Source organism: Leptodactylus fuscus, chromosome 7 (genome assembly GCF_031893055.1).
Source record: "Leptodactylus fuscus isolate aLepFus1 chromosome 7, aLepFus1.hap2, whole genome shotgun sequence".
Lineage (NCBI taxonomy): Eukaryota > Metazoa > Chordata > Amphibia > Anura > Leptodactylidae > Leptodactylus > Leptodactylus fuscus.
In genome coordinates this window covers 28526753-28538875 of record NC_134271.1, presented here as the reverse complement: position 1 = coordinate 28538875, position 12123 = coordinate 28526753, and the positions used below count along the sequence as shown (strand labels likewise).

General features: G+C 43.6%; 1 protein-coding gene across 6 annotated transcripts in view; it reads left to right on the top strand.

Moving 5' to 3' along the window:
* The window catches only part of RTN3 (reticulon 3), a 32129-nt gene that overhangs the window by 10456 nt on the left and 9550 nt on the right, over positions 1-12123 (top strand). For 3 of the 6 annotated variants that reach the window (XM_075281479.1, XM_075281477.1, XM_075281478.1), the window contains exon 3: positions 3709-5037. The exons of the other annotated variants lie outside the window; for them this stretch is intronic. In XM_075281479.1, coding sequence (XP_075137580.1) covers positions 3709-4727 — 1019 coding nt within the window. In that variant the 3' untranslated portion in view covers positions 4728-5037. Of the gene's footprint in view, positions 1-3708; positions 5038-12123 lie in introns of those variants that run through there. 6 annotated transcript variants of the gene reach the window in all.

Sequence of the window (12123 nt, the reverse complement as noted above, 5' to 3'; positions counted from 1 at the left end):
CCGATCCTTCACCGGTTTCCGCCACCTTTTCCTCTGTGTAAACATACCCTTGGAGAGCTGTCATAATAGTGACACGGCTGCATTGTACCGGCCTAGTAAAATCAGTTTGCTCATTCTGCTCCCGAATACATTAACCCCATCCTTCCTGTAGCTCACTCAGTTGCTACCTTTTTTACTCATAATCTTCTTGCACTGCCTTTGCAAAACTTATTATTTATGTTAGCAATGCTGCCTTTGTGTGTCGCAGTCTAATATAACAGAATTGGACTGAAGTGTATTCTCTCTGATTCTCTGAGCCGCCTTCACTGGTAAGGGAGGTCAGGCTTGAAGATATCTCATCCTGGTACAGAAGCAATAGACGGTGCATGTCTCTCCTGGTGTCTGAAACGGATGTAACTGAGATACAGCAGAACAGAAAGTTGGCTGTAAACATAAAACGGAGGTTGACCAAGCATGCTCATTATCTTTGGGGTAGGTTTATACCTTACCCTAGGAACTGATTAAAAAATATATAGTAGGCCCAGGATGTATTTTGCTGGTGGCCAGTTTTGGTGGCAGTTCTGTAACATTATAGAAGGTCTCCAAGATCTTATCTGTGCTAATGCTAGAGTTCTTGTCAGTAGAAATCACTGTGTCTGTCTGAAAATGTAATATAGTTAAAGCCTACCTCCAGTTATGAATGGTGCGGGTGAATATAAGAAACTTTGTAATGTATCTTATAGAAATGTTTCCTTTTCCACTTGACTGCTGCATTACGTTATCACATAGCTCTATGGAGAAGTGAGATTCCCCTGCCATCTGGCTGAGTTATTGGCTCATTCTGCGTACTGGTAGCCTCTTATCTACAAACCTAGCAGTATTAAGAACAAAGGGTAACCGCAACACTTAGGAGTGTGTTCTGTTGCATCCTTTTTATCCTCCTCCCCTCTTCAGAGACTAATATGTAGAAAGTAACTGAATGTGTAGAACGTGAAGAAACCAGGTTTCTTCTATAAGATATGTTACAAAGTTTAATATATTAACCTGTACTATTCTTTAACACAGAGTTGTTTATAACTGGCGGTACGGTTTAATACAACTTTGCAGTAGAGTGGTAGTGGATATACGCTCTATGTCCTCCTGGTGTGACTGCTAATCCCTGTCCCAGGATTCCTTGAAGACTTGTTTTTTGTGGTATTGAAGACATTTTACATGGCTGAAAGGCTTTCTGGTTCTCTGTTTGTTTTAGGAAATTGAGTTAATAAAGTAAGATCCACATTTAATGCCATCTGTTACAGCTGAGATGCCAGAGGACCTCAGCAGGGGGTGCCCCGTGATCAGTTTTATTACCGGGATACCCTATTGGCAAAAAGGGATTGTCCAAAGCAGCCAGCACGTTTCCTTGGAAGATTGTGCTAACACTTAGATTTATTCTGCTTAGTTTGCATCTATTTTTGTGATACCAGAAGGAGTTCTCCATTACTTGAATATTAACTACTACAAATGAATGGGAACTGCTGTAAGGTTGGGTTCACACTAGCGCTCGCTCTACATTTCGGAATTCCATTCCACTTGAAAAATGGAAGTAACCTGGCAAACCCCATTATAGTCTATGGGGGCCGTGGGTTACCACTTTTTAAGCGGATTGGTTTTCTGTTTTTCTGGGTCCCCAAGTGTACTGAAGAATGGAAACCCGAACACTAATGTGAACCTAAAGTGACCTGGCCCCGCCCCTACACCACCCATGGAGCCGTTTCCTTTTGTAGGTCTGTAGGCAGTGTCTTCTCCTATCAACTGATTAGTGGGGTTGTGGCATGTCAAACCCTCGTCTGTCTGATTTTTGTTGACTTATCTTAGATTGATCATCAGTATCAAATGCAGCTTGATGCTTTATATTAAGATGTAGTCAAGCATTTTTTTTTTCACCTAGATTATAATGCTTTTCAGGTTTAGGATTAATTTTCTAGATGGAGATATGTTGTTTAATATTTTACAATCGCCTGGATGTCCAGTATTTAGAGTAAACTCTAGGGGTTGGCCAGGGTGGGTCTAAAAGAAAAGTAGTGTACTCCTCTATCCCTGCCAATGAGATCACCAGTTCTATGTGAGTGGCCACTGATTGGTCTCAGCAGTAAAGAAAGGGCACTGGACATTGGGGAAAGGCGTGTATGTCATATTTCTGTTTTTCATCCTGGACAGCCCCTTTAAATTTAAAGGGAAACTAAACACAGAAAAGGCGCTACGTATTAAACTAGCACTTCCTTTTTTTCAACTTCCTATTTCCATTAATCCTATTTTCTCTTGCATTACAATTGTAATCAAAATCTCTCGATTCACCTTCCCTGTGTCCCAGGAGATCAGCCCAGTCCCTCCGCGCTGTCCTATGACAGACTGTAAAACAACTGGCTGGTTCAGCAGCCCTCCCCTGCTGCTCTGTTTTGCTCCCTTGAGTGGACCACCAGCCGAAGATGGGGCACTAAGTAAACCCTGTATTTTCTTCTATTCTATTTCTTCTTTATTTTCGTCTGTGTTTAGTGTTCCTTTAAATAAGTTAAAATAAATGCCAAATGTCAAAAAAGGTGTAACCCATCGTAAAATTTTTCTACCCCGTGTACCTCAAAGCAGTGGCTAGTATTAGCGTTGTCTTCTATTAGCTGGATCTAGAGGGTTATTGTATGACGCCTTATGCTTTTTGGTCTGGATATTATAAGTATGTGATATTGGCCATGTTTAGTCCATGGTCAGTAGTCAATAGAATTTGCTTTTACATCCAGATGTAGCAGAGCCGTATTTGTTTGTCAGCTGACTGTATTTTGTGCATGATAATTCGCCAAGCTGGGTTATCTTTGTGGTTTTCGGTAAGACTGCCGGTTAACCTGCTGAGAATATATCCTGATATCACGAGTTGTCAAGCTCAGCTGTTTTCGGTCATGCTTATGCAGTTCCTTACGGTGGTAATGTTGGTAATACACGAGTGATCTGGAGAAGTTCTGTATGACTACCTCAGCCATGAAAACAAAAATATGGCTGACTTAAAGGAAAACCTAAATGCAGCATTGACGCTCACGCCCTCATGTACCCTTCAGACAAGATGTATGTGGATTCTGTCGGTGAGTCAGTCCTAAAAGTTTTTGCCCTGTCATAAATGGATTTTCCCACTAACCATCCCTATTCAAAGGATACCGAATAGGTGTCTGAATGTTGTGGTTTGACCACTGGGCCCTCAAGCAATGACTAGAAGGGAGCAAACCAATCAGTCCAATAGAAGTGTATGGAGTACTGCCTTAAGGGCCCCTTCACACGGCGTAAGCGCTCAGCTCATTCCGAGCCATACACGCGAGCGCTTCTAAACACTTCCCATTCACTTCAATGGGAGCGCTTGTAAAGCCGGCTTTACGCGCGCTCCCATTGAAGTGAATGGGAAGTGTTTAGAAGCGCTCGCATTTACGGTTTGGAATGAGCCGAGCGCTTACGCTGTGTTCATGGGCCCTTAGAAGACTTAAGAGTCTCCGTTCTTGTGATCACTTCTGGGCCCTCAGTAAAATATAAAAAACAAAAAAACTTTGCAAGTCTTCAGTAGGTGATACCTTTTTTAATGGCTAACTCATAATGATGACAGTAGTCAGACACTTATCCTCTATCCTTAGGGTTGGTTGGATAGTTCCTTTAAAAGACCATATTTGTTAGTTGGACACTTGACAGACTTTTCTCTGACACCCTTCTCTCCAGAACTTCATCCTAAACACCCCAGTCCAGAATCGCCTGGGTCTCCTTTCGAAATGATTGCCAACAGCTCAGGCTTTGAGTTCAAAGAGTGTGAAGAGAAAGCGATTAACCATGGACTTTCACAAATTTCCACCCTGAGGCCCCTCCATTACCAATCTCCCGAGGGCGATGAACCATATTTAGTTGGGTACAAATTTTCCATGCAGAGTGTCGGTACACACAGACCAGAAGACTTTGAACCTGGACATTTGTCAACTATGGGAGCTCCTTTTAAATCATCTGGTCACAAGGTTGAGTTTTTACATAAAGGTGTAGAAGAAATTTGTAAGCCGTCAAAAAATGAAAGCTCTGCAGACCACAACCTGGACTTTTGTGTAGATCTTGGGTCTGTCAAAAATGAAGAGAGTTCTTACGAATCAAAGGCTGATCTTCGATGGCCTGATGCAGAAGAAGACTTGGACAGCTCTGGGGAGTCTGATGACACGGTTATAGATGCCGGATGGAGAGTGAAAACTACGGTGACTGATCAAAGGGAGCATGCCGAGGACGGCTGGGTAGAGCTTAGTGATACACGCCAAGGGAATGAAGCCAGCAGAGAAGACTCAAAGTCTGAGAGTGCTATAGTTGGCTCCAAAACATTACCTTTAAATGACCGTGTTTCTGAGAAGCTTGACCGTGCTATTTCAAAGACCCCAGACTCTCCACATAGTGAAGGCTTTGTTGACCTGGTGGAAACCGGTGTTACTGACCCTCCTACTGGAGCTACATACTCGTCTGAGTCCTTGGAAGATAAAGTTCAGGAAAGTCTAACCATTGAAGCACTCAAAGCATTGGCCGCTGGGGTGCAAGACTGGAATTCAGAAAGTCGTGACTCCTCTCCAGAAATCCTGTCTCCCCAAGGTACCAATTTTGAGGAATTAAAAGAGAGACCATCTCCAGCAGAGCGGGACCTCCAGTCTACTGCTGGTATTGCCAGTGTGAAAGGTAAAGAAGAATTGTTATCCAATGCACCGTTGGCATGATCCTCACATTGTTGACTTACACCATTCATGCCCAGTCATCTGTTGTTGGCATGCTCTGTTGGCATGAGCCATGACACACTGGCATGCTCTAGATGTCTTAATACCCATTGCAGATACGCATCAATGATGCCCAGCGGCACATCTTTGACTCACCGCATGTGCAACCTGCTCTTGGCACAGCAACCTGCCCTCTCTGTACACACTGCTGCCATGCACGGCTATCCGATTTTTACCTTTACCTGCTTCTTTTACCTCTTTGTACTCTATGTAAGTTTGAATTGGCATGTATGTATCCTCCCTGTATACTTTTCCCTCCTATCTACTGTGCGTTATTTGTATGTATATATGAATATATACTACATACTTGTTTCTCAGTATCTCAGGCTTTCTGTAAACGGAAACTCATACACCCTTAAAGGGGTGTTCCTCATACACCCTTAAAGGGGTGTTCCCACAAACATTTTATTCTCTATCCACAGAACAGGGGATTTGTTCCTGACCCCTGGGACCCCCCATTATTCCTAAGAACGGGTGTCCTGTGTACTTGTTTGAATAAAATGGCAACATCTCCATTCTTCTTTATTGGACTGATGGTTATAGCCAAGCACTGTTCATGACTATCTCCATGAGTCGCAGAAAGTTGAATGGAGCAAATATGGAAGTGCAATGGGGGGAGGGGGGGTTACAATGCTGATCAGTCACTTATCACTAATCCTATGGATAGGGTATAAGGAGTGTTTTTGTAGGGAAACCCCTTTAATGTTTTCTGTATATACGTACATTTGTATAGCTAGGTAAGGTTCTGGTGGAAAGTTCTTGACTTGCACACATCAGGTATAGCCTAAGATCAAATCCATGTTAGAAATGTAGGTTTTCTGAACCCTGCCCTTATTACCAGTAATAAGACCTATACATGATAAGATAAACTTGCCCTCATTATTTGTCAGTCTGCAGGATTTTCTTGTAGAAATCTTGCAGAGAACACAACTGGTAGAGGCCAATTCACATGGAGGATTCTGCCTCACAGTTGCATCCAGATTCCATCCCCAATCTACCTACCATTGTGTTTTCAATGGGAGGCAGTGGCGGGTACTTATTTCCGAATGTTGAAAAAGAAGCGTTCTACTACAGTAGTTCTTGCCGCAGCTGATTCTGTGGCGCAAGGCTCGGACTCATTGGCCTTATTGTGTCTGGGGTAATCAGACACAATACTGATCCGAACAGTACTCGCTCATCTCTATTCCTAGTTAGGAAGCGTTTTTTTCTGATGCCAAAATAAGCCACACGTAATTTACGTGTGAGCTAAGCTTTCTGAATTGATGCCATCAATTCTGAGATATTGTGTTTTTTGTCAAGCTGCAAATGAAGTCTTTGGAGTAAAGAGGGTGTTGCTACTTAGCTCTACGGAGCAATGGCATTTCAGATAGGTAAGTGGCAACAGTCTTGTCAATGGCAGTCTCTTGGCAATAGAGGTACCGATTCACAAGGGGAAAACTCCATTTGATTCTGGTGACCCTAACTCATCAAGGGGGAGACACAGATTAGGTCGCTGTGTTGGCAGGGCTGGGTTCTGGAGACAGATTTGCTTTAAACTGTCACCCAACTGTGTCAGCATTTCTTGTGATGAGATTCTTCTGCAATGGAAAGAGGACAATAACATCACCTAATTTATGACCTCTGGTAAATATGTGCTTGGTTGGAGATGGACCTGTAAGATTAGATAACGTTATTTGCTCAGTCTACTAACTCTTGTCCCTACTTACAGATATAGTTCTCCATAGCACAATGTGTCCCCCCCTCCCCTACTAACAACTTGTAATCTGGACTTGCCATTTACCTGGTCTGGGTGGCCACACATTACATAGCTTTTGACCAAATTTGATTTCACGGACCACTATTCTTTTTGACCACCCTATACACCTGCGCACTTGGCTGAGCAAATATATGTTCTAAGTTGGAAAAGGGGACACCTCAAAAAAAAATCAGGCATGTTGGAATCCGACTGCTCCCAGACACCTGTTGGGGGGGGGGGGGGGAGTCTAGAGGCCCCGTACACTATCTGGGTGGGCAACGGTAGCGAATCGTAATCTACTAAGGTCCCCCCTTCCCCTTTACCTAAAATGTTCTATTCTTTGATGAGGAACTGCTGGGCCATTGTAGATTGTACAATGACCAAGGTCAATGGAAATTTTCTGCCGTGCCTTATTTTGACTTTCGCCTTTTCTGTAACAATTGCGCAGTATAACCGTAAACCCCATCCCCTATATGTGCTGATCTTCATTACATCACATTCTGTGCTTCCTGTTTAGGCAAAAAGCTGCACTTACAGTCCCCTAATATGAATAATATATATAGCTAGTCCCAGACATTTACCGTACATCGCATCAAGTCGATGGTGATTGTATAGTCTTGGCAAGGCTGTCTGACTCCTCCATGTCCAATTTGGCAATTCCCCTGTTTTGTGGCTGTTCTTTCTGATCTGGCCACCATGCTTCTGTTACCTGTACATCTATACCACAAGATGCTTTACCTGAAGTGCTGGAATATTTTCATTTCCTGGGTACATTCTATTACATGACAAAAAGGGATGGTCAAATAATGGTTAAAAAAAAAAAAGTTAACACTTTACTTTCCCAGTTTTCCCCTTGCCCTTTCCATTGCCTCCTTTGATTCCCGTTTCTGGTGCTCCAGAGATGACATCAAAGACCTCCCATGTGGGCGCTGCAGCCAATCTCCGGCCTCGGCTGTGTCCTGCAGCAGCCACTTGGAAGGTCCTTGACGCCATTGCTAGAGTTCACCAACAAACTGCCTGCAGAGCACTTCTGTGTTAGCTGCTTTTTGGAACACATGGCCCTGTTCACACAGTTTAAATATTTGTCTTTGATTCAACTTCATTTTCCGCTCAGACTCCCTTCAGTGGGTTTCTGATGCAGATTATCTCCACTCCATTGTGGCTTTCCACGGCTGAGTATGCCTCGATGAATGTGCCTCACCAGCCGGGAGTCTCAAGCCACGGACTCCGCAGTTAAATCTGCCACCGAATCTGCTGCAAGATTGAACCAGATGCTTTTTTTTTTTTTTTTTTTTTTTTTTTTTTCATTAACCTGCTGCAATTTCTTCCTCTCATTGAAAACAATGGGGGCAGAATCCGGCTAAAATCTGCTACAAAAGCAGTTGCAGATTCCTCCATGTGAACAGGGCTTTTCCAGAGAGAGCACTTACGTCTTTCTTGCACACCTACACGTATATATTTGGTTATTCGTTCCGAGCATACACATTACATCTATCGCTAGGTTCACACTAGCGTTCGGGTCTCCGTTCTGTGGTGTCCGTCTTCTGCATGCAGAAGACGGAAACCTGTCAGACCGGGTCCGACGGTGAGCGTTTTATGCTCTCCACCGCGAAACCGGTTTTCTAAACCGGACACAGAGTACTGCATGTCCGACTCTGTGCCGATTTTAAAAAAACGGTTTCGCGGCGGAGAGCATAAAACACTCACGGCCGGACATCTTTCAAACCCATTCAAATGAATGGGTATGAAAGAGTCCTGCAGGTTTCAGTCTCCTGCCTCTGTTTTGTGCAGGAAAAGGAAACCTGCAGAACGGAGAGCGGGTGCAGATGTGAACGAGCCCTATTTTGGCAGCTTCTACAGTCTAGTGTGTATTGGTGCAGCCTGGATATCCTCCATGTCTTCCATTGTATGTTTACAGCTGGTCAGTCACATTAAAGGGGTTGCGCAAGCGGCCATGTGCTTTAAGCTAATTTTTAGCAGACCGTTTTATACGCATGAGGGTTCCTGACCTCTGATCGCAAATGCTGGCGGACATGAGGATTATCTTGCTGTGTTTCAGCATACACTATCCTATGTGATGGGGAATATAAGCCCTAGTCCAGGGTGTCTGGGGGCAGTTTTTGCACAATTGTGTATGATAGCGGTGGGAGATCGGTGTGTTTGTCAGGACAGCCGCTATCTAATGTGTGTGGCCAGTTTATGGGGCAGGAGAGATAACACTGTGGTCACTGGTGAGGCCTCTCCGGCAACTTTTTGTGTGCACAAGCAACATTTTGTATAAAAGAATTTCCTTTGGTTTTTGTTGAGGCCATGGCTATAAGGATAGCGATGGACAGTCTTCCTGACACAACTGCTTTGAGATTCTTTGACAGTTCTCTAAGGAAATGAATGTGGATCCATAATGTATCATGTAGTAGCACAGCTTGCGGTTTGTAAGTGACTTATGGTAGCAGTCAATGCTTGCACGATTGGGGGTAGTCTTTATTGTATGGGTTTTTGTGGACTTGCGTTATGTTACTCAGTGAGCCCAGAATTATTCAGTCAACCAGCTGGGGCTGTATGGGCCAAATGCCTTTGGGTCACACGTGATCCCTGAGCCCTTGTTTGGGGAACATCGGTAAAAGACGTTGTCCAGGCTTTAAGCTATTTATGGCTTATCCTCCTAATCACTAGGGAGCCGGTAATGGATCTATCAGCTGTAAGGAGCCACTTTCGGTGCTGCAACGCAACACTCATTGTAGTCAATGTAAGCTGTGCTCAAGTGCAGTGATGGCGTCTGGCTGCTATACAGAGAATAGAGTTTTCTGCTTCTTATCCTGTACTGTGTATAGGACAACAGAAGTGGCACCCAACAGCGTATGGACCCAACCGATCAGGTATTTATGGCCTATCCTGAAGATGGGCCATAAGTGGCCTAAGCCCAGACAACCCCTTTAACAATAATATCCAACTAAAAAAAATTTAGGTCATTTCATAGACGCACATACTTGAGTGAAGTGAAGAAGGCAAGACAAGTACATTCAGCGTGATATCCTCCGAAACTTCATGTAGCGACAATACTTAACTACTTCTGAACAGGCTCGTGGAGTCGCTAGACCAAACTGACTCTGACACTGACTCCTCCATTTTCTCACAGACCGGGTCAGACTCTGACGCCTTCACAAAAGGCTGACCGCCATGTTCAGTCAGAAGCAGCAAAGTGATTTGGATTCCTATGAAAGTAAATATGTAAAAAGAAAATTATACAATATTAAAGGGATTCTACCATTAAAACCTTTTTTTTTTTTTTATGTGGATAAGACATCGAAATAGCCTTTAGAAAGGCTATTCATCTCTTACCTTTAGATGTGATCTCTGACGCGCCGTTCCTTAGAATGAAAATGCGATGGGGGCATCCCCACTGCAGCTCGGGAACACGATCCTGCGACGCCTCTATCTTCGGCTGGATCCTCTCCTTCTCTGTCGTCTTCCTCCTGCGTCACCTCCAAGAGGAAGACTGCGGCCATTTTTGGGAGGCCGCTCCTGCATTGAACTACAAGAGCAAGAGCGGTCTCACTGGCAGAGCCAACTGCACAGGCGTCAGAGGTGACGCAGGAGGAAGAAGACAGAGAAGGGGAGGATCCAGCAGAAGACAGAGGCGGCGCAGGATCGTGTTCTCGAGCAGCAGTGGGGACGCCCCCATCGCATTTTCAGCGCTGGGGCACTCTCCCATCGCTGCCAGAGAACTAATTTACATACCGGTAAAAAACGGTATTTCTAAGGAACGGCACAGGCGGAGATCACATCTAAAGGTAAGAGACGAATAGCCTTTCTAAAGGCTATTCCGACGTGTTAGCCACAGAAAAAAAAAGAGGTTTTAATGGTAGAATCCCTTTAATAATTATAGAATTTAATATAAACCTGCTTATTCCGAGGAATAAGATTGCGTCCCACCAGGTGTCAGTTTCCAAAATACTGTATCACAACTTGTGCATTAGTGACCTTACAAAATTGTGAAAGAGGTTATTAGAAATCAAGAATTTTTCATTGATACAATGATTCAAAAAAATATTTAAAATTCTGTTTTATGTTACGGCAAATACATTTTTGTAAAATTTATGGTGGTAATTTTAAAAAAAAAAATAATAATAATTTCATGATGTTTAAAAAAATAAAAATTCCTTCAGTTTTGACTCTGACCTCTAAGCCAAATATGCTGAGGCTACCTGTTTTCTGTAGGAGCTTTCCTTGCAGTAGTCTGCTCACTTTTGAGCACACTGATGATAGATATCACATAGTCACAAAAGGAGATATCGCCTCGTGTCTGTCCATAAGAGCATGCCTACCAAACTCTCCCATACAAGTTAGTGCCCCAGACCATTTTGGGTTAAGTGGCAGGAGTTGGCATTGCAAGATTATTTAGGATTTTTTTTCTAAAAATGAAACTGAATAAACACAATCACCAAAAAAAACAAAACACCTATAAATATGTTTAATATTATTTTAAAAAAACCAAAAAAAAAACCTGACACTACATTCCCTTTAAGCTTTAATTATGCGGAACCAGAAAAACCTTGAAGAGGTTCTGTCTACATTCCCCTTGTAAGCTGAGTGGCAGAGCGGCTGATGGAGAGACTGGCATGTTTGCCTCCATTGCTGCCAGGCATAGGGTGTCAGCACAGCTTAGGACAGCTGTGTATTTCTCAGTGAGAACACCTTACATGTTCCAGCTCATGTAGTATTGCACAATTGCTTTTTCTTTAGGGGGCAACCCGTGGGTACCCCGCTATACTATAAATGGGCCGTGGGTTTTTTTCAGTCCCTCTGCATGTCTTTATAAATACATATAAATAGGTGGTGTGTAAAGGGGATTAAACAGATCTAAGGGGATGGTCATGATAGTTACACAACCATATAAAAGCGAATCCTTAATATCCAGAGTATGTGGGGTCTCTGCTCTGGACGCCCCCAAGCACTATACTGAATAAAACATGGCTGTATTCTTCTTAGTAAGCGACATCACATCTGTTGGTCACACGGCCATGCCAAAGCTCAGTCTCATTCATTTTAATAGAACTGAAATGTGGCTTTTCGTGAGACCAATGAACATGAGATAATTTCCTACACATAAGAAATCGGCCATGTTTTCTAATCCTGCACAATCCCTTTAAAGCAGAGTAGCGTTCTTGGGGAGACCCCGGACACTTACACGACCGTAGTTTAAGACCGCAAATGGTCCGTAATTGCGGGTTTTAAATTGCGGACCCACTGTTTTCTATGTGGCCTCTTACACCACCGTAGCTTTGTCCGTGGTGTGGCATGCGGTAACCATGGTCCGGACAGTATACCGCATGGCCGTGTGGCACGGACTGTCCCATACAAGTCTATGGGCGCGTGCAGTTATGTGGATATACACTGAACATACATCAATGTATATCCGCAATTGCGGATGTCAACATTACGATGTTGGATGTGTTGTTTTTTGTGGATCTGCATAATACTGATACACACGGAGCATTGCGGATACACTTTGCCGTTGGGCACGGACGTCTGCGGAATGAGTTTAAGTGAAACTTGCCTTGCGGATCCGCAAATTGCGGACCTCAAAACCACTTCGGTCATGTA